Raw genomic sequence first — 20,606 nt, 5'->3', positions numbered from 1 at the left:
AGGTCCAGATTGTTGAATGTTACCCATTTTCAGTGGTCGAAATCCAAATGTTGGTCACTTTGTATACAGCTGATAGCTATTTTATTTAAAGAGCAATGTCTGAAAAAGAAATAATGTTACAATTATAATTGTATCTTGTTCCCTCTATCAAAACAATTGCATAGAACATAGCTGTCTGAGTGCTAAAAGTGCACTGAAATGGTCAAGTTGAGGCACATCACCTTGTCTATTCATAAGATTCTATATTTGAATCAGTTCCAGGCATACTTGTTCATTTTTACAGCTTCTGAAGTCTAAACATGCAGTACTGTAAAATGTTTGGAACAAATCCCATGCCTCATGGAGAAAAATTTGAGCCGGGGGAGTTTTTGAAATTTGGTTGATTTGACACGGAATGACCCAATAAATAAAAACCTGTTTATTTGAACATAAAATGAATTTTACAAATATTGATGCTCAGATAAATATGATCAAGACAAGATTAAAAACAGCACAAACATTCAATAAAGGGGTTTACATGAGATTTACTGGTCAAGAAAAATCAGAGGTGAGGAGGACACCTCATCCCCAGGGCATCTTACCCCATCTAATAGTGTTATATCAGACATCTGTCGCCCTCATCTTAAAATATCTGTCATGAATCACTCAGATCCACCACTACAGAGTAGTTCTAAACTGATAACACACTAAGAAATCAACTTAGCACTGCACTGAGATCCCACAAACTCAAGCTATGATTTAGATTACAGAAAAACACAAAAGCATGTGTTAGCAAATCTCACTAAACTGAACTGAAGATAGAAATTCACTTGAGGCTGATCTTTAGGAGCAGGACACTAGAGTTGAGGACCCCTGAGGCTAAACAGGCTGGAATGTGTGTGTGTGTGTGTGTGTGTGTGTGTGTGTGTGTGTGTGTGTGTGTGTGTGTGTGTGTGTGTGTGTGTGTGTGTGTGTGTGCTTGTATTGTAGTGGGGTTGGGGTCACAGAATACACTCCTGACCCATCTGTTGCTCAGTGAACTAATGATCATGTGTGGGGGTGGAGCGATTATAGACAACACACAACGCCAGCACTCCATCATCAGCACTATTAAAGCTAATCACTGGTTAACATTACCATCTGAGCTAAACCAATGCAAGACAGCAGCAAAATGAAACCCTGTGCCATATATTTCTATAACTCTTTTAGATTTTGAATATTTTTGTATATTAAATAATTATGAAATAATGCCAACATTTGGAATAATTCAGCAAATTAAAAACTTCACTAATGAAAAGTACTTAATTTTGTACTTAATTCATTTTTCATGTCATTCATTTTATTTTCATTTTTATTCCAAAACATTACTTAAAAAAAGAAAATCACAACTTTCGAAGGTTGTCCCACAAGTTTTAACTGAGTTTTTTTTTTTATATATATACTTTTTTTTATTTTGTTCATGTCATTAATTTTTTTTTCAATTTTATTCTAAAACATTACTTACATTTTTATTTATTTTAACTTTTGAAGGTAGTCCCAGATTTTTTTAACTGAGCAAAGTGCTGAGAAATTTCTCACACAAATTAAATTAAAACTAATTTCACACATAAAAAGTACCTAATTTTGTTTCATATATATATATATATACACACACACACACACACACACACACACATACACATATATATAGTATAGACCAAAAGTTTGGACACACATTCTCATTCAAATGAATACATTTGTGCAGTTTTTAAGTGTGTTAGTGATATTTTTTAAATATATATAAATTAATGAATAAATATTTTTTAAATGGGTTTTTATACAAAAACTGCTTTTTGACCCACATTTCTAACTGTAATTCATGGGGATAACATGGATAATTTCACATGGTTTAGTGTAAGATTTTTGCCCATCTTTTGGAAAATTCAGTTTTAAAAGTAAAAAAAAACAAAACTTTTAACCAGTAGGTGGCTGCAGAGCTCCACTATTTGCTATTTGACCCCCTGAAAGATATTTTTTCACAAGTTTTTTCAGTTGAATCCATATCTACAGTACAGACCAAAAGTTTGGACACACCTGAATGAGAAGATGTGTCCAAACTTTTGGTCTGTACTGTATATATATATATATATATATATATATATATATATATTATTTTTTTTTTTTTCCTTTTGTTCATGTCATTAATTTTGTTTTCAATTTTATTCTAAAAAAAACTTTTGAAGGTGGTCCCAGACATTTGGACTGAGAATATTCCTGAGAAATTTCTCACACTAATTAAATGAACACTAATATCTCACAATATTCAAAGCAGAATATGAAAATGCAAGTCTTCAGCAGATTTTGATGCGTTACAAAACAATAACAAAAAAACACAAGTGGGAACTAACACTTCTGTTAATCGCCCAAGCAAACAGAGTTATCAGCCAATATCAGCCCATTAATTAGACTGAAATACCAACCATCACTACAGAAGAGACTCATTACTTCTAGGAAGGATCATGCGTGCACACAGCAGATTCATTAGTTCTGGACTGGACTCCATCCTGCCCCCTTTAAAACAAACAATTGGAACTGAAAGAGGAAGACATTCAACACCGCAGTGCTAACTGACAGTGAGCTGCTTCAAATCCAGTTTGAGCAGAGATCTGCTCTGCTGATTAAACACGACTGATCCATTAGACCCGCCACAGCACACGCTGATGAAACCCACTGGCTCCGACTGATCCGCCCATATCAACAGCTCCGATCAGCCAGTCCTCTCTGGTCATTGCAGCGTCCTGTGGTCAGGTTTGCATAATGACTTAAAGACTGTATGAAACACTCTTTCTACAGAGCTGTGCTATCTTCAAGTCTCTTTTTTCACATGACAAAATAATCTGAACTCAGTTATTTGGCATGTTGTAATGGGTTAAGTAAAGATAAACTGATTATGCACAATGTATAATGAAACACGATTTGGCTGCTAATATAATATTAAAGCAACACTGTAAATATCACAGTGATTTGATGGTTTTATACGGCCATTAAGTTAAAATGTTAACAGGAGCAAAATGCTTTTGGAGTTGGTAAGGGTAAATAGTTTCCTTTAATGAGTTCTTTAATGATCAGTCTAGTAGCTGAACTCTGAACAGATTGTTTTCTGTGTTTAAAAATATTTTATTTTTGCACAAAATGAAAATTCACTGCTTTCTACATGTATGCTGTATAAGTTATTATGAACAATTAATCTGTGCATTCATTGATTGACTGATTTGGGACCTTATCATTTTTAATTCAAATGTAATAGTAACTGGATCTTCCGTGAAACCGGACTTCTCTTTGGTGTTAATGAAAAAACATATGCAGATAAACAATAAAATGCTCTTTTCAAATTGTCAAAAAAATTCAGATAATTACTGTCACAATGACAGCCAGTTGTTTTTGCATTATAAACACCTTCAGGCTGACTGCAGTTTATTCAGCGATAACAATCGGTCTATTGTACATTATATTTGTTATTTATCCAACACAAAGTGCTGGTTAAATGATTGTCCGGAGCAGGCGCTCGTTATGTCAATCTTACATGTGATTAAGCCACATGTGGAGGTCCCAGCATGGCCTAAACTGGGGGTTTGTTCAATTCAGCACTCAATAGTGAATGCATACACTTCCAGAACACATGGTTAAGCCTCTTTACACTCGAGTGCCACAGATCTGGGCTTGAAAGGTTGGGGGAAGGTACCACAAACCTTCTCAGAGCGCACCAGTAAAGTGTGACTCAATGCTTCTGAGCAAGATACAGGCCATAAAAGTGAATATATATATATAACTGCGTAGATAGTTCAAATGACCTAGTTCAGCGACAACGAGGAACTTAAATAGCTGTCAGGAAAGCATTAAACTTCTAAACAAGAGGAAACCAATCTTCTGGTTAAACATAAAGGTCAAAGTTGAGCTCTACACTCAAAGTGGCAGAATCCCAAAACATGTAGTTACATGTTAACAAACCACAAGAGGGTCAGGACAATCATTGTCTTGCAGTCTTGCTGGGATGATCTGCACGATTCGGTTAATGGCAATATAAGGAAATTAGAAGTCTTATCCCAAGTGCTTTTTAGTTATAATCTGACCAAGCCTTATTTAATGCAAATGTCAACAGTATCTCTCGCGTGACCTCTACCTTTTCTCTTAAAGGGCGGAAATGACGGTTCAACTGACATGTGCTGCTCTAGTTCAGCCGGTTTGGCCTTTCCGCATTATATCCCCCACACAGCCACTCCACAATCATCCATTTATGAACTCAAACTGAAAGCAAAAGATCAGGTTGAGTCACATTTGATAATTTGATGAGCCAAACATCGTGTTGTGGGACCTGGCTATATATTTAACATTAGAAACACCTTTCACATTGTACAAATAACTTGCATAAAATGTATATTTTAAACCCAAGCAAATAATGTTTAAACAAAAAATGAATTAAACCTTTCGTACGTCTATTTAATCATTTTAATGTGCAGAAATCTCTCCAACTTAACGAAGTAAATCAGTCACCGCTTGTTTGACTAACTTCATTCAATTAATTCCCAAATCTCTCTCAGTAGCACTGCCCACCCCCAACATTAGATAAGACCACACGAACCGCACTTCAGCTTTCATTCCACCCCACAAAATTAACAAAATCACGCGATCAATAACGGGAATCAGTTTTCTGTGATATTTTGATTATACGGTTGATTTTATTGACATGACACCTGTGTCAGTTAGCTTAGCTCAAGCAGCTAGCTGACCAACCAGCCTTTAGATCTGCGCATGTATTCTCAGTTTTACTCTTTATCTGAAGCATATACTCCCGCTTTCTAACAATAACACATCGGGAAAGCGTATTGCACATAAACCGAATGGCCCATAGATCTAGTAAAGGTCATATTTGTAGGTTTAGTGTACTCACCCGTGCTCACTGATGCAGCTCTCCGCCTGCGACTCCAGCGCGTCACGTGTGGTTATGGACGATCAATCCAGAAACAGAGGCTCCGCCTCCCGCATGCATCCGATTGGCTACTGTACTCAGCGTGGACACGCCTCTTAGTCATTGCGAGATCGTGATTGTCTAGATTTTACGTCTGTCACAGACTGTGGTCTCCGCCTCCGACCTGCACCTCGTGGACACCCCTGATTGGCCGTCGAGGACACGGAAATCGACGCTCATTGGACACTTCACAGTAAAATGACGGATACTTGGATACTTGGGAAAACAGTCAAATACCTACTTTTAATTTAGGGATTGACCTGTATTCCAAAAGCCTTTGTGATGTTGGTTAGGAATTCAGTGCACAATGTAACCAAAGCTCTTCATTTACCTTCTTTAATAATAAATGGAACAGATTTTAATAGAGTAGCCTGCCAAGTAAATTAATTAGAACTTTATTAATCCATGATACATTTTCAAATCAAGCTAGTCGAAATAACTTGACTTATCTTTTTTCCCTATTTTCAGATTGAGTACCATGTATCTCTCCTTTCCTTTGCCTCCCAAAGCCAAGGAAGTACACTTACAAATATGTAATGATATCTAATGATATCTTAGAGTTCCTTAGATGTAGGTTTAATATTGATCACAATAATTGTACCTTTTGTGAGGTTGATTTTGGAACGACTGCACACTTATTCTTTTATTGTTTAATTAGTAGAGCGTTTTGGTCTGATACATTCGACTGGCTTAAGTTTCAATCAAACTGTCTTCTCAGTTTTTTGGTTTAATAATGGAGGATGTACAAACTCAATTTTTACTGAATAATGTTTTCATTTTGAGCAAATTTTACATTCATAAATGTAAGTGTATGTAAAGCCATTGTTTCTGTTTTTCGAAAGGATTTTGGTTGTTCTGTAAATCTGTTAGTCTCGTTTGTTTTACATAGAAAATGTAAAAATAGAAGAAGACTGTATAGTTTATTGACTTTTACTTTCATCTGTTATTTTTGTTTTTCTTAGTTTATTTTTCATTCAATTTGTGCTCTGTTCTTTGGGATCTTGTTATGATCTTGTATTGCCTTATTGTATTTGTATTTTCTTGCAATCATTTTTTAATAATATTTATAATACATTTTAAGGGTATTTCTAAGGCATTATAATGAATGCATAATGTGTTATATCATCTCATGAATAATCATAACAACAATTATAATACTTGAGTATTTGAGGTTATAACTTTTAAGATTATGATTATTTTTACACACAATGGAAATCATATTAAATCTACTTAATTTATAATGGACTATATCATATTGAAATTATTTTTTACTTTATATTACGTTTTATTTTGATGGTCCCCTTAGCCTATTGACTATAAGCTCCTTAGAGTATTAGTAGACTTAGGCTAAGGTTAGGGTAGGTAGAAGGTTCACGTACTTGCAAAGTTACTTCTAATATAATACAATAGTTTGTCTTTTGAGGAAACATCAAAATTTAGTGTTAGCATATTTTTAGCACACTACTAATAATGATTACTGCTAGCTGACATGGAGATGCAGAGTTATTATCAAATCTGTCTAAAGGGTACCATCACAATAAGCAAACTGATAATACAAATGTGTCATTACACATTAATCTGATCTGATGCCTGATCTTAGGGTTCTTTGGGAAATATTATTATAATTACTTATAAGTGGTCTTTGTATGCTTTAAGTAAAGTGACATGAGTAACATGCCAAAATATGAGACTTATAATACGTTATAACTATGAGGAGGTAATCATACTCTTAAAAGCTAAAACCACAAATAAGTAAAAATTATAATACATTAAAACTGTTCTTATGAGTGCGCATTCATTAATGCCTTAAGAATACCCTTATAATGTATTATAAATACGGGCTTCATAGAAAGTGTTACCGTATTTTCTTTTTATCTAACTTTTTATTTAGCAACAGTTTGTTCATGTGCTAAAGTGGTATAAATTAAATGCTGTAAGACTTTAAGACAAGTTTGGACAAATATTTGACAAAAATTGTTGTCATGAAGGCTTCTGTCTAAACGTTGGAAAATAATATCCTGGACCACAAAACCAGTCATAAGGATACATTTTTTTTGCAGTTGAGATTTATACATCATCTAAAAGCTGAATAAATAAGCTTTCTGTTGATGTATGGCAGAGATGCAACTATTTGAAAATGTGGAATCTGAGAGTGCAATAAACAAATAAATAAAAAATCAAAATATTGAGAAAATTGCCTTTAAAGTTGTCCAAATGAAGTTCTTAGCAATGCATATTACTAATCAAAAATGAAGTTTTGATATATTTACAGTAGGAAATTTACAAATTCTTAATGGAACATACTATTTACTTAACCCTTAACTGTCACTTCCTATTTTAAACATAGATGTGAAAATACACTATCCAAAGTTACATTGGTCACACTTTATATAGGTGGCCTTAATTATTATGTACTTAAAGTACATGTGGTCATATTGCATTGCAAAACACTTTTGCTTCTATTAAGGTGGGATATGGGTAAGGTTAGGGACAGGTTTGGTGGGTGGGCTAGGGTGTAAGTATTGGTTCAACAGTGGTAATTACAGAAATTAATTACAAATGTAATTACATATAGGTTTTTAAAAATATATAAATACAATGTAAAAACATGTATGTACACAATAAGTACACTGTACCAAATTATTAATTTAAATGTAAGTACATAGTTGTTAAGGCCACCTAATGTAAAGTGGGACCGTTACATTTTTATAATTCATGAATAAAATAATTTTGTAATATGATTTTCATGTACAATTTTCATTGTAATGCAAGGTCTGCTTTTAAAATGGTTTTCAACGGATGAATTGTGAAATTCTAAGTTTTCAAGTGATATGTACTTTAAGATTTCTAAAGTGTGATAGGGAAAAGGGCAATGAAGAAAGTCTTTTTGTGAAAAAGGTCTGAACCCCAATTATGAGTCTTGTCATAAATGAATCTATTACTTTTCCTACATAATAATTTGTAACACAAAACAGTGGTAAAATATCTATTTGGAGCCTTAAACCTTCCCAAAGATCTATAGTTTGTCATGATTAGATTAGGATTTATTAAACTATAATTTTGACCCATACAATGTATTTTTGCCTATTGCTACTTATCCTTAAGACAGGTTTGTGCAGATTTATAGTCACATATAATGCTGTCTTGGTAGTCTAATACCAAGCCACCTTAGTTTTAGTACAATATCACCATACAACTTTCGTATTTTGACAAATTATTTAGAGACTTTATGAATTATGACGCAATGTAATGTTGTCATACTACATTGTGGCATTATTATCCAAGTATCAACTTCACAAGCAAGTTATCAAACATGAAAATTCCAAAGAATATTGGTAATCAAACAGTTTTGGTGTCATACAGTAGATCATGCAGTACACATACTGTATATTTCCATCTGTTCACCTTCAAACTGATTTGCGCATTTAATTCAAAGGTAATTCTTTATTGCTGTTGATTCTCATGCGAGTGAAACTGAATTCCAGTATTTAGTGTTTAGGGCACACCCTAAAGGTCTCTGATCTTGTTTGTTTTTCAGGTGGGCTTCATCTCATTTACATTAGTTGACCGGCTCCAGGGCAGTAAGACAGGTAGAGCAGCCGTCAGGGGCTGGTTAACCTTCTTACTATAAAACTTGCCTATAAGTATTTATTTATTCAACTGTCTTCAGAAATTGTGAGTGTAGAATCAAAGGCACCTGTTCAAATCAAAGTGGAAATAATGACAGATATTCAAGGCTACATGTGATTTGACTTCCAGAAATAGAAATCTGCCATGAGAAAAGATAATAATAGAAGGATATATCTTTTGATTTATAGGTGATAGTATGAAAACAATAAATTGCAACCTTGCATAGCAACATATAAACACTGAAGTCAAGTTTGGACTTTGTCTTTATTCAAACAGTTTGACAGGAGCATTACATTTTCATTGGAGGTCATGGATTGAATTGGCTAATCAAGAGAAAACAATGAACGAACGGATAGTGAAAGCTGACGGCGCTGTATTTCTCATCGACCTGTGCGTTGTAAATAAGCGTTGTTGCAGGTCAAATGGTGTTATCTTACTGCACAAACTTTCTCTTTTTCTTTCTTTGAAGGCTTTGCTCTAGCTTAAGATGGTTTAGTTTACCTGTAAGCATCAGTGTTTTATTACGATACCAGAAATGGTCAATCATTTTAAGGCATGAAAAAATATCAGGACCCTTGACAAATTTGTGTAGCATCTGATAAATATGAATTACTTCTATTATCAGAGAGCAAACCGGGCGTCTAAATGTCGTACATGTTTCTGGATTTTGGTCTATCCGTCTAAATATCCCACAGAGATCTACCAGCTCTACTGTAAAATACGGCCAGCTGCGTCACATTAAGGCAGGAAGAGGAAAAACAACATATTGCAAGAAATAATGCGTTTGGTTAGAAAGTAAACAATTATGATTTAAAAAAAAGGCTTCCCTCTTGTTTGTTGTGATTGATTCCATTTTAATTATATCAAGAGAAGTCCAGCGATTTCAGGTTTGAGAAGAAACAGTTTTGCAGCATACTCTAGTTACAATAAACGTTACTCTTTCATTATAAGGAATCTTTTGGACTGACTTTGGAAACACACGCTAGGCCTGTGCACGAACAAACACATATCTAGCACGGCCGTATGCCTGTGTGTACTCTTAATGTATCATAATAAATACAATAAATACACACCATTTGGAGTAGCCTAAACAGAATCATTTGTCAACTAATTAACAACACAAATCGAACTTTGAAAATCGAATCTCGAGTAGGAAATTAAGAAGAGTCTTCCGTTCCAAAAGCAGCATTTGTTGAATGTCAAAGTTAATCGTGAAACGGGCGAGACCGTTCAGGAAGCCCTTGACAACAGACCAGTGTAATTACATAAACTCGACCATGGGCATATATACATATAAATACAGTTTACAAAATACAGCGTCATCATCAGTCGTCTGCCAGCTACTGCGGCGCGTCTGACAGCACGAGCCGTATGTCTTTTGAGTGAGCGCTCGCTGTATGTCTATCAGTCATCGCCTGGCATTCTCTACCCTGCTAGAACAGCTTGTCGCCAGCAGTTGGCGCTATTGGACCAAGCTAAAGAAACTCGTGTGAGGAGCTCATGTGGAGGTGCTCAGCAGACTCCATCCTGCACCAGAGACCTGGTGAAGTCATGAGGTATTGTTGAACATCAGTCACTCTGCTTTCTTGATAAAAATCTGTCGAGAGAGAAGGGGCAAACAAAAGTTTCTTAAGCAAGCAAATCAGCACATTAGAATGATTTATGAAGAAGCTCCCAAAAATTTAAAATTCAACTTAAAATATACTCAGAAAACTGTTATTTTAAATTTTAATAATAATAAGTCATATTACTACAGTTTTTACAGTATTTTCAATCACATAAATGCAGCACAAGCACAAATGATATTTTTCAAAAATTGATAAATCTTTTGAACATTAGTGTGTATATTACATATAAATTGTAAATTAATATTAATAAAAAAAAAGATTAAATAAAAAATGTTCTTTTATAATTAGTTTTTGTTTAATCTAAAATATTGTTTATCTTTTAAACATTAATTATCTGGTAAAAAATAAGCAACAAAGTAATGTTAAAATATCTATTAAATATGACCCTGGACCACAGATGTACTGATATTTCTAGCAGTAGTTAACAATATATTGTATGGGTCAAAATCTTTCTTTTATGTCAAAAATCATTAGGATATTAAAGGAGAACTCCGGTGTGATTTTGACCTAAAGTGTGTTGAATCATTATACCGAGTGTGAACGTACCTTGCATATCTCATCTCGGTTTGTGTCCTGCGGTCTGAAATCTGGGGTCAGTTAGCTGATGCTAACAGCAGGTTGTCAATGAGAGTCAATAGGGCATCAGAGTAGCCATGTAAATAAATCACTGTTTTACGCCATTTACGAGGCACAAAGTAGCTCCACACTTCATTGGTAGACTTCCAAACGAGACATTGAGAACTCAGAAAAAGCACCGGTAGTTTATTTACAAGAAGATTTATACAGACAGTACCTGCAAGAAATTTACTGGCCGCCGATTTATTTACATGGCTACTCCGATGCCCTATTGACTCTCATTGACAACCTGTTGTGAGCATCGGCTAACTGACCCCAGATTTCGGACTGCAGGGCACAAACCTGAGATGAGATATGCAAGGTACGTTCACACTCGGTATCATGATTCAACACACTTTAGGTCAATATCACACCGGAGTTCTCCTTTAAGTAAAAATCATGTTCCAAGAAGATATTTTGTAAATTTTCTACCGTAAATATTAGCGTTGGGTTCGAGTCCACCTAAGTCGAGTCCGAGTCAGAGTCTTTAACTAATCGAGTCCGAGTCCAACTAAACACTACTGTTTGTCAGTATCTTAACCTTGTTTTAACCTTTACAACTAGAATAAGGCAATGACAATTTAAACGTAACAAAAGCAAACCTCTGTTGCATATTGCCATTTTAATTTTTGATTTCACACCATCTCATAATTAGTGTCCAGCTCAGCAAACTTAAAGTCGTGTAACAGAAGTTATGGCTGACTTGATGTATTGTGACATATTTCAGAGTGAAACAGCTTTTAGAATGTGAAAAATTATAGGGGAGGAAAGGACTTGACTTTATTTGTTGTTATATAGTAAATGTATAAATTCAACGGGGTGGGTAGGAGCAGGCCCGGTTCCAGAACTTAATCACTGAGGGTGCTTCCTAAATTAATGAGGGTGCTCTAAACTTATACCCATAGGCGACATTAGGGGGTAGGAGGGGGGATGGCGCGATAAATACAAGACTCATTGTGTAGTTTAGAAAGCTTTATTGATTATTATAACGGAATTTTGTGAGATCTCTATAAATTCAGTGCTTTTAGTGATGATAATAAAGGGACCGCGTATTGTAGCCTACACTTTCCAGGCTACAGTCCATTCAGAATTTGTATGAAACTGTCTTTTTTCGGACACATACACGCTGCCATGTTTAGGGAATTACATCTGCATATTTATGCTGGATTCATTCTCGAAATAGCAGTGACTAACACAGTGATATCAAAGTAATGTACGGGGCAAAAATATAAATGTGAAAGCAGCCTCAGGGATTTAATTCTGGAGCCGGTCTACCACTGATGTCGCGCGTCCTGAGCAAGATTTTAAAATTAAAATACTTAAGTTTGGTATGTAATGGCAAATTGATTATAATTAGTTTCGTTTTATTTTTAAGTTAATTTAGAAAAAACGCTTGGAGCATATGTTCGTAAATATAAGTTTTTTTTTATTGTATTATTATTATTTTTAACGAACAGCGCCCAGCGGTAGACTGTCTGTTTGATCAGTTTGCCTACTCAAATCATCATGATTTGCCTAAAATCTATAGATATAAAATAGTTCAAGTATAAAACAATGTTAGTTTAAACGTTAAACCTATATAAATGTGCGGTATTAGGCGCATATCCAATAGTTTATGCAGAGAGTGGAAGCTAAAGACGCAGGACATGGGCGCCAGTGCATTTTTTTCAGTGGAAGCAATTTAAAATGATCTGTCATTTTTGCTCACAAAGGTAAGAGTAATACATCATTCGGTACTGTAAAGGGTGTAGTGTACTTTTATTTGTGTGCACTTAACAAAACGTATAAAATAGTTTTACATTATTACTTAACGAAATAAAACAAATAGAAAACAAAAACTCTCTCATTATGTAATCCATAAAGATAAATTTCTCTCTAAAGGCGCGTCCAAAAAGGATTTTTGTTACGCTGACTCAGAATACACTAGTTTATTAATATATAATTTAAATAAGCTTTACTCTTTCTGGCCCGACACATTCAGTGTTATTTATTTATCTTTGTGGCAATTTTCAGCATATTGTGTGCTTGAGCGCGGATCTGTTCCAGCTGCGCTGCCGTCTGTAACGGTCTCGAAAGTGAAAGCAAAAGTGAAGTCTCCTGTTGTTTCCACCAGCGCTGCATTTTTTTCTTCACCATAATTTATGGATGTCTAAAATATTAAAATAAGGAGAAACCGGTGCCCACCCGCCTCTGAACTTTGACGTGAAAATTGGCCTGAAGCCCAGCAACTAGAGGTGTAAAAAAGTTGGCCAGTCGGCCGGGGCTGAAATGCAACGCTCTAATTGACTGCTTTGATGCGTTACAATATGGTAGGGCATTGTTAATGCTTACAGCAGAAAAATAAATCGTTTTTTTTTTTTTTACGATTATGCACTGGATTGTTATCTAAATCTGCAATAAAATAACATTATTACAGCTTTAAGTGAGGGTGCTATTGATTTCGTTTGAGGGTGCTTAGCACCCTCAAGCACCCCCGTAGAACCGGGCCTGGGTAGGAGGCTTAGTGAATGAAACCTGAGGAGCAGAAAATGCACCTCTTATCTCTGATTGTGGCTGTGTGTGTTTTAAGGTTTTATATGACGAATGGTTAGACCTTAGACAGGGTAGATGAAATTTTACATTTTTTTTTTCTTGGAAGAAAATGAGGCTGTGAGGGTTAATGACAGTTTGTAAGTAGCAGTCTATGGTAGCCATGGAATAAAATCATTAAAAAATGCACATTTGAGTTTATACTTCAAAATTGTATAGGATTAATTCAAAATGTTACAGGTTTAAATAGTATTTTTTTTTTTTTTTTGCCACCACAATGCGCGCGCAGCTGCAAGTGACATAACTGTAAGGTCTACTCCAAATTGATCTATTGACAATGGGCCATTGAATTATCAGAAAATAATGCACACCCAGGTGAGTAAGCAAAACATTCTCAAACTTACTGAAGAAAAATAAACAGTGTAATGATTAATTACAGAAATAGCCTACTACAAACATTAATGAAGTAATAAATATAAAAATAAAACACATCTTCACTGTATACATTAAATAGAGATGATTCTTATTAAAGTTACTAAACTGCTTCAATCAAGAGCAGTGAGTGACTTTTTTTTCTTTTGTTGTTTGATTATGACGCAGTCTGCGGCAGCAGGTTTGCGCTGCTGTCACTTTAAGACCGGACGCACAGATCATACTCTCTAATACGGTGCATTTTGACATTACTTTTCGTGTAAGTGTGTAGCAATAACATTCAAAAGAGAACTTAATTCAGCATTCGCACACTGACTGAAAGGCTTTCAAGTACTGGCAAAACGTTTAAACACGTGTGAATACTGAATGTCACTTTTGTAATAATGCATCGAGTCAGTAAAATTTCCGTCAACTGTCCCTGCAATTATTCCCGAGTCCGGAAAGCTGGAGTCCGAGTCAAGTCCGAGTAAAAATGTATCCGAGTCCGTGACAAGTCTGAGTCCGCTAAAAATTGTACTCCGAGTACCCCAACTATCTTTAGCTATCTTTGTGAGGGCTTAGTTTTAGACCATCGGAGTGAGGACAATTTTGTAAAGTGAGGACATTTTGGCCGGTCCTCACTTTCTGAGACCCCTTTAAAGGCCTGTTTGAGGATCAAGACTTGGTTTTAGGGATCAGGTAATAATTGGGTAAGGGTTAGGTTTAGGGTAAGGTTTTGGGTGAGGCACTTAGTTCTGATTTAGGGTAAGGAGCTAGAGATTGCATTGTGTCAATATCACAAAGAGTCCTCACAAAGAGCTATACAGAGTATTTTAGAGAATTTTAGAAATGCCTGTAAATTAATTAAAATGAAAAAACTGAAATATCACATTTACATAAGTATTCAGACCCTTTGCAACAACACTTGAAATTTAGCTTAGGTGCCTTCCATTTCTCTTGATCATTGCTGAGATGTTTCTACACCTTGTTTGGAGTCCACCTGTGGTGAATGAAATTGATTGGACATGATTTGGAAAAGCACACACCTCTCTAAAAGGCCTCACAGCTGCCAATGCATATCAAAGCGAAAACCAAGCCATGAGGTCAAAGAAACTGCCTGCAGAGCACAGAGACAGGATTGTATCGAGGCACAGATCTGGGGAAGACTACAAAAAAACTTCTGCTGCACTGAAGGTTCCCAAGAGCACAGTGGCTTCCATAATTCTCAAATGGAAGAAGTTTGGCACATCCATTTGGACTCCTCCAAACTGAGCAATTAATGGAGAAGAGCCTCGTCTAGACTGGTGACCAAAAACCTGATGGTCACTCTAGTTGAGCTCCATGATAATACAGTATGTGAAGATAGGACAAACATCACTGCAACACTCCACCGATCTGGGCTTTATGGCGATGTGGCCAAACTCAATCCTCTCCTCAGTGAAGACACATGAAAACACACTTGGAATTTGCTAAACAGCACCTAAAGGACCCTCTGAGAAACGAGATTATCTAGTCTGATGGGTTCAGTTCTCAGCATAATGTTTGAAGGAAAGCAGCTCTGTTCATCACCTGCAGAGTACCATCCTAAAATACTAAAATATTGAGATAGCCTTAAAGAAAACCCAGTCCAGCGCATTCAAAACCTCAGACTGGGCCGAAGGTTCACCTTCCAACCTGACAATGACCCTAAACACTAGGGTTGGGACAATAAATCATTGCAACGCGAATAGAGAAATGATTCAGCATCGATTCTGAGATTTCCAAACTAACCGCGATTCTTTCTCTAATCGATTTTGAGCTTAATCTTGAACAGCAGATGGCCTTGCTTGCTTTAGAAACAGCCATTGCTTGTTTTCAAATCCATACACGCACTTGCACCTAAAATAACCATTCATACAATTTGAAAAAGTTGAAGCGAATTACAATGGTGTTTACAGTGGGCTGTGTTTACATTAATATGACATCACAAAGCATTCTGAGCCGAGGTGAAATTAGCCAAGTGTTTGAGTGTGCGGATAAAAACTAAATTAGAGTGCCATCTGCTGTTAAAAATCTAAGCTCAGAATCGATTCCAAAAAGAAATGTGATGCATTCGGAAGATCTCAGAATCGATCCTTGAAACGATTTATGGTCCCATCCCTACTAAGCACACAGCCAAGGCAACACAGGAGTGGCTACAGGACAACTCTGTGAATATCCTACAGTGGCCCAGCCAGAGCCCTGACTTGAACCCTATCGAACATCTCTGGAAAGACCTGAAAATGGCTGTCCAACAACTGTCCCCATCCAACCTGACCAAGCCTGAGAGGATTTGCAAAGAAGAATACCAGAAAATCCCCCAATCCAGGTGTGCAAAGCTTGTTGCGTCATACCCCAAAAGACTCAAGGCTATAATTGCTGCCAACGGTGCTTCAACTAAGTACTGAGTAAAGCAGAGGTCTCAAACTCAATTCCTGGAGGGCCGCAGCTCTGCAGAGTTTAGCTCCAACCAGGTCCAACTTACACCTGCTTGGAAGTTTCTAGTAATCCTGAAGACCTTGATTAGCTGGATCAGATGTGTTTGATTAGGGTTGGAGCTAAACTGTGCAGAGCTGTGGCCCTCCAGGAATTGAGTTTGAGACCAGTGGAGTAAAGGGTCTGAATTAGGGATGTAATGATATCTCGTGGCACGAGATCTCGCGAGATCCAACATATCTCGCGATATCTGACTGGTCTCGCGAGAACGTGACGATATCCTCGCAAAACATTTTGCCAGTGTTAACATTAGAGCTGCTCAATTAATTGTTAAAATATCGCGATCTCCATTCAAACACCCAGGCAATCTTATTCCTGAATGAAAACGATTCACATCGTGCTGCTTAAGCTCCACTGATGCTTACAATGTGAAACAGGTGTTAAAGACATTAAAATCTGCATTCATGCTGCTCTTGATCCAGAAAGAGCAACACAAACAGTCTTTTCAACCACATGAAATTAATTATTTCTGTGTTACATACATTTAAATAACAGAAGTACTAGGATAAAAGTTTATAGTTTGGTATAAACACTTATTGTCTACAGTAGCAATCAAAACGAAAGTATCTTAACATATGTATTGTAACGCTTATCCTCTGTTTAAGTATTTATCATTGAATCATATATTCAGGAGATTGCCAAAGTGAAACAAGTCTTTATTAATTGAGATACTGACTCATTTTGTCAGAACTACTAGTAAAAAAAAAAAAAATGTAAATTTCAATTTATCCAGAATCATGCAGTTTTAGTTTACATGTTTATTACTGCATATAATTAATTAAAATATAAGTTTGATTTCACAAAGTACAAGTTCATATCCAAATGCACATGCATTTTGTTTTTTTAGTTGAATAAAATGCCATTTTTCCCTATATATTTCATCATTGAGGATTTCTTTAAAAAAGTTAAAAAATCTTGTGTCGTCTCGTTCTCGGGAACCCAGTCTAGTGTCTCGTCTCGTCTCATGGGATAAGTGTCTCGTCACACCCCTAGTCTGAATACTTATGTAAATGTGATATTTCAGTTTTTTCTTTTTAATAAATTTACAGACATTTCTAAAATATTGAATTTAAACAATGTAGTATCAGGCTGCAACATAACAAAACTGAAAAAAGTGAAGGGGGTCTGAATACTTTCTGAATGCACTGTATATACACCCACATAGTTTATTACAGTATAGTAGGTTGTTTACTAGTTGTAAGTCCATGTGAGTGAGGAACAGATGGTGAACAGTAGTGTTGTGCTGTACCTCGCTGAGAATGACCCACACAGGAGAGTCAGTCAGTACTGAGAGCCGCAGAGCCTCCAGCGGGCCGAAGGAAGCGTCCACCTCCCCCTCCGCGATCCCGTTGTCAAACTTCCCTGAGGGACGGCATCAACACAGACTGTGAGAGGCTGGACACTACATCTCTAGTTCTGTGCACAAGCTCTTCAGAAACATTTGCATAACAAGTCTTGTGAGATGTGGGGAATAGAAGGCTGAGGCAAATCCTATTTAATTAATTCAGTAGAAAAACAAACCATTTATAGGTTATCGCTCTCAGTACTGTTTTTTGATGTTTAGTTGTGTTTTATCTTATGTTTTTTGTGTGAAATGTCTCATCAAACTACACACAAAGCACATTAAATAAACCAACATTCAGGAGAATGGGAAAAAATGTCATTTGACATTTTTGGATGTTCCTACAGTGCTCAAAACCATCTGTCTGGATTATATTCAGTATATTAATGACTGGGGGGATATCTAACGCTCTGTCATGAGCGACGGGCTTCAATAAACCCTGAGGCACAGTAATCACACAGACATCCATACATAATAATGAGAAAAGCCTCTATATTTGATAGAGTGAGAGAGAAAACAGACAAGATACTGCACCCGCAAAAAGACCAGACATTTCAAAATAAAGCTTTCGTAGGATTTCCCCATTGGATTTGGAGTGTGAGCTCAACAAAATAAGACAGGATGAAAGAAAGCAGTGAATGATTCGCATAAATATCTTTTCCATGAGTTGAATTCTCCTCATGTAACAGCTTCAGAAGTGGGCGGCACTGGCGCTCTCTCAGGAGAATGCCACTGTGGAGGCCGTTTTAATAGGGCCAAATGATATTGCATCAATTCTGTATCGTTTATATCACAAAATGGGTTAAAGATGGTGAAACAAGACAGGCGTTTAACGACAAAAAAATCCAACACAACAAGCTGACAACAGTCATTCATAACAAGTAAATCTAGGCATCCAAAATTCTGAATTATCGTTTTTTCAGAGAACAAAAACAGGCTTTATTTTATTAGGACAAGCATGAATGCTGTTTATGGGCTGAATCATGCTGCTATATTTAGTATGTACTTCACAGCAGGTGCAGTGTACATTTTGGCTCACCTATTCTGATAAAGCCGTCTTCTGTGCGCTGGTACTTTGGTGTCTTCTCTCTCCCCTCCTTCAGCGCTTCTTTCTCCGACTGAATATTCTTATGAAGAGGGACAAAAGTGTTAGAGTGTTTCTGCACAACAACCCTCTCCACTTCAGTAACTCATCACATCTGTTCCTCAGACAGAAAAATACACATGCTCCCTGTTTTACAAGCAAACCTCTGCTTGGAAATCTTTAATATTCCTATCCTTATGGGGACATTTGGTCCCCATAACGTGATAAATACACACACACACACACACACACACACACACACACACACACACACACACACACACACACACACACACTCTCACACACACACACACACACACACACACACACACACACACACACACTCACACACACACACACACACACACACACACACACACACACACACACACACACACACACACACACACACACACACACACACAGCTATCTAAATTACATAGACTTCTATTCTTTTTATATACAAAGTCATACATTTTTTTATACCAGTTTTACAAAAAGGGAGGTTTTTGGCAGTTTTGTCAGGTTTTGCTCACTTTTAAGTATAAATTTGTCCTCAAATTATGGTTAAGTAGGTTCACACACACACACACACACACACACACACACACACACACACACACACACACACACACACACACACACACACACACACACACACAGTATTTTTCAAATTCAGTCCAATAAATGTAATCTTACATTCAGAACTGTAGCTTTAATGACTGTTAAATACCGATATCAATTTGGTCAGATTTTGTTGCACTGCAAACATCAGTGACAGATGCCACTTGTCCATGCTAACAAGTGATCATTGTATAAGCGGGATAATCACATCATAGGTACATTTTATTCAAATAACTACTGACGTGAATTACATAAATAATTTTTTATATGGCTATTCAAAACCTGATGGGTCAATCAACAATGGAATCATTCTAGTTTGGGCGGAGATGAATGTAAACACAGATATCAGATATGAGTTGTCTTGATTCAGTGTAAACAGGCAGGACAAGACAAATTGGATAAGGTTAAAAATTTGGATCTGTGCATTAAACTACACTCTTAAAAATAAAGGTGCTTTAAAAGGTTCTTCACAGCGATGCCATAGAAGAACCATTTTGGTTCCACAAAAAAAAAAAAAAAAAAATTCAGTCAAAGGTTCTTTAAAGAACCATCTCTTTCTTACCTTTTTATAATCTGAAGAACCTTCTTTCACTACAAAGAACCTTTTGTGAAACAGGTTCATCTATGCCTTCGTGAAGCACCTTTTTTTAAGAGTGTATGCATTGTAGACACAGCCTAAGCTCTACAGTTACTTCTGGAACAGAAAAAAGGATGCTGCTTTAATTGTGTTCATTCTGAAGTTAGAAACATTCTCATAGTCTTATATTTAAGAAGGGACTGCAGACATATCCAGAAACCAGTTTACCACAGAGACTTTAGGGGGAAACCACCCAGAACATCCTATGAATGCTCTGTTAACCACCTACAGTTAAAGTTGTGGGTTTTGCATAGACAATCGCAACTTTGTTTTTCATCAAATGTTCAAATCTTGTTTGGGCATTATTGAGCTGTTCTGTGTGACAATATGTGCCTTTTATTCTGATGCATGCAATATCTCTATATGAATGGACAGTTTATGAAAGCGAGTGGAACTGTAGTGTTTTGTGAGATCTGAGGCGATATTACATTATTAAAAATTTCAGTTTTGACAGAGAACTTCTAAAAGAGATATATTGAACTGTGTTTCTGCCTTTCTGTCGAGATAAAATAGAAATGACAGCAAAAATAATTAAAGTGTGAAAGAAGCATTAAAGAAAACTGACACAGGGAGACTGTAACACCACAAGATGACATTTACAGGGTTTG

At 36.2% G+C, this 20,606-nt stretch overlaps 2 protein-coding genes across 3 annotated transcripts in view; both read right to left on the bottom strand.

Moving 5' to 3' along the window:
• The window catches only part of canx (calnexin), a 43,867-nt gene extending 38,902 nt beyond the window's left edge, over positions 1–4,965 (bottom strand). For both annotated transcript variants that reach the window (XM_073820296.1, XM_073820297.1), the window contains exon 1: positions 4,907–4,965. The gene's annotated coding sequence lies outside the window, so the exon portion shown is untranslated. The remainder of the gene's footprint in view (positions 1–4,906) is intronic.
• A 3,894-nt stretch (positions 4,966–8,859) lies between these two features.
• Positions 8,860–20,606, bottom strand: part of mgat4b (alpha-1,3-mannosyl-glycoprotein 4-beta-N-acetylglucosaminyltransferase B) — a 225,721-nt gene continuing 213,974 nt past the window's right edge. Inside the window, exons 13-15 of the mRNA XM_073820494.1 lie at positions 18,693–18,780; positions 17,561–17,673; positions 8,860–10,211 (exon numbers count right to left, since the gene is read on the bottom strand). Of these exons, the coding sequence (XP_073676595.1) occupies positions 10,188–10,211; positions 17,561–17,673; positions 18,693–18,780 (225 nt within the window). The 3' untranslated portion in view covers positions 8,860–10,187. The remainder of the gene's footprint in view (positions 10,212–17,560; positions 17,674–18,692; positions 18,781–20,606) is intronic.

The sequence above is a fragment of the Garra rufa genome, chromosome 16 (assembly GCF_049309525.1).
Source record: "Garra rufa chromosome 16, GarRuf1.0, whole genome shotgun sequence".
Lineage (NCBI taxonomy): Eukaryota > Metazoa > Chordata > Actinopteri > Cypriniformes > Cyprinidae > Garra > Garra rufa.
Note: the sequence above shows the minus strand (reverse complement) of the source record. Positions and strands in the feature narration are given on the sequence as shown.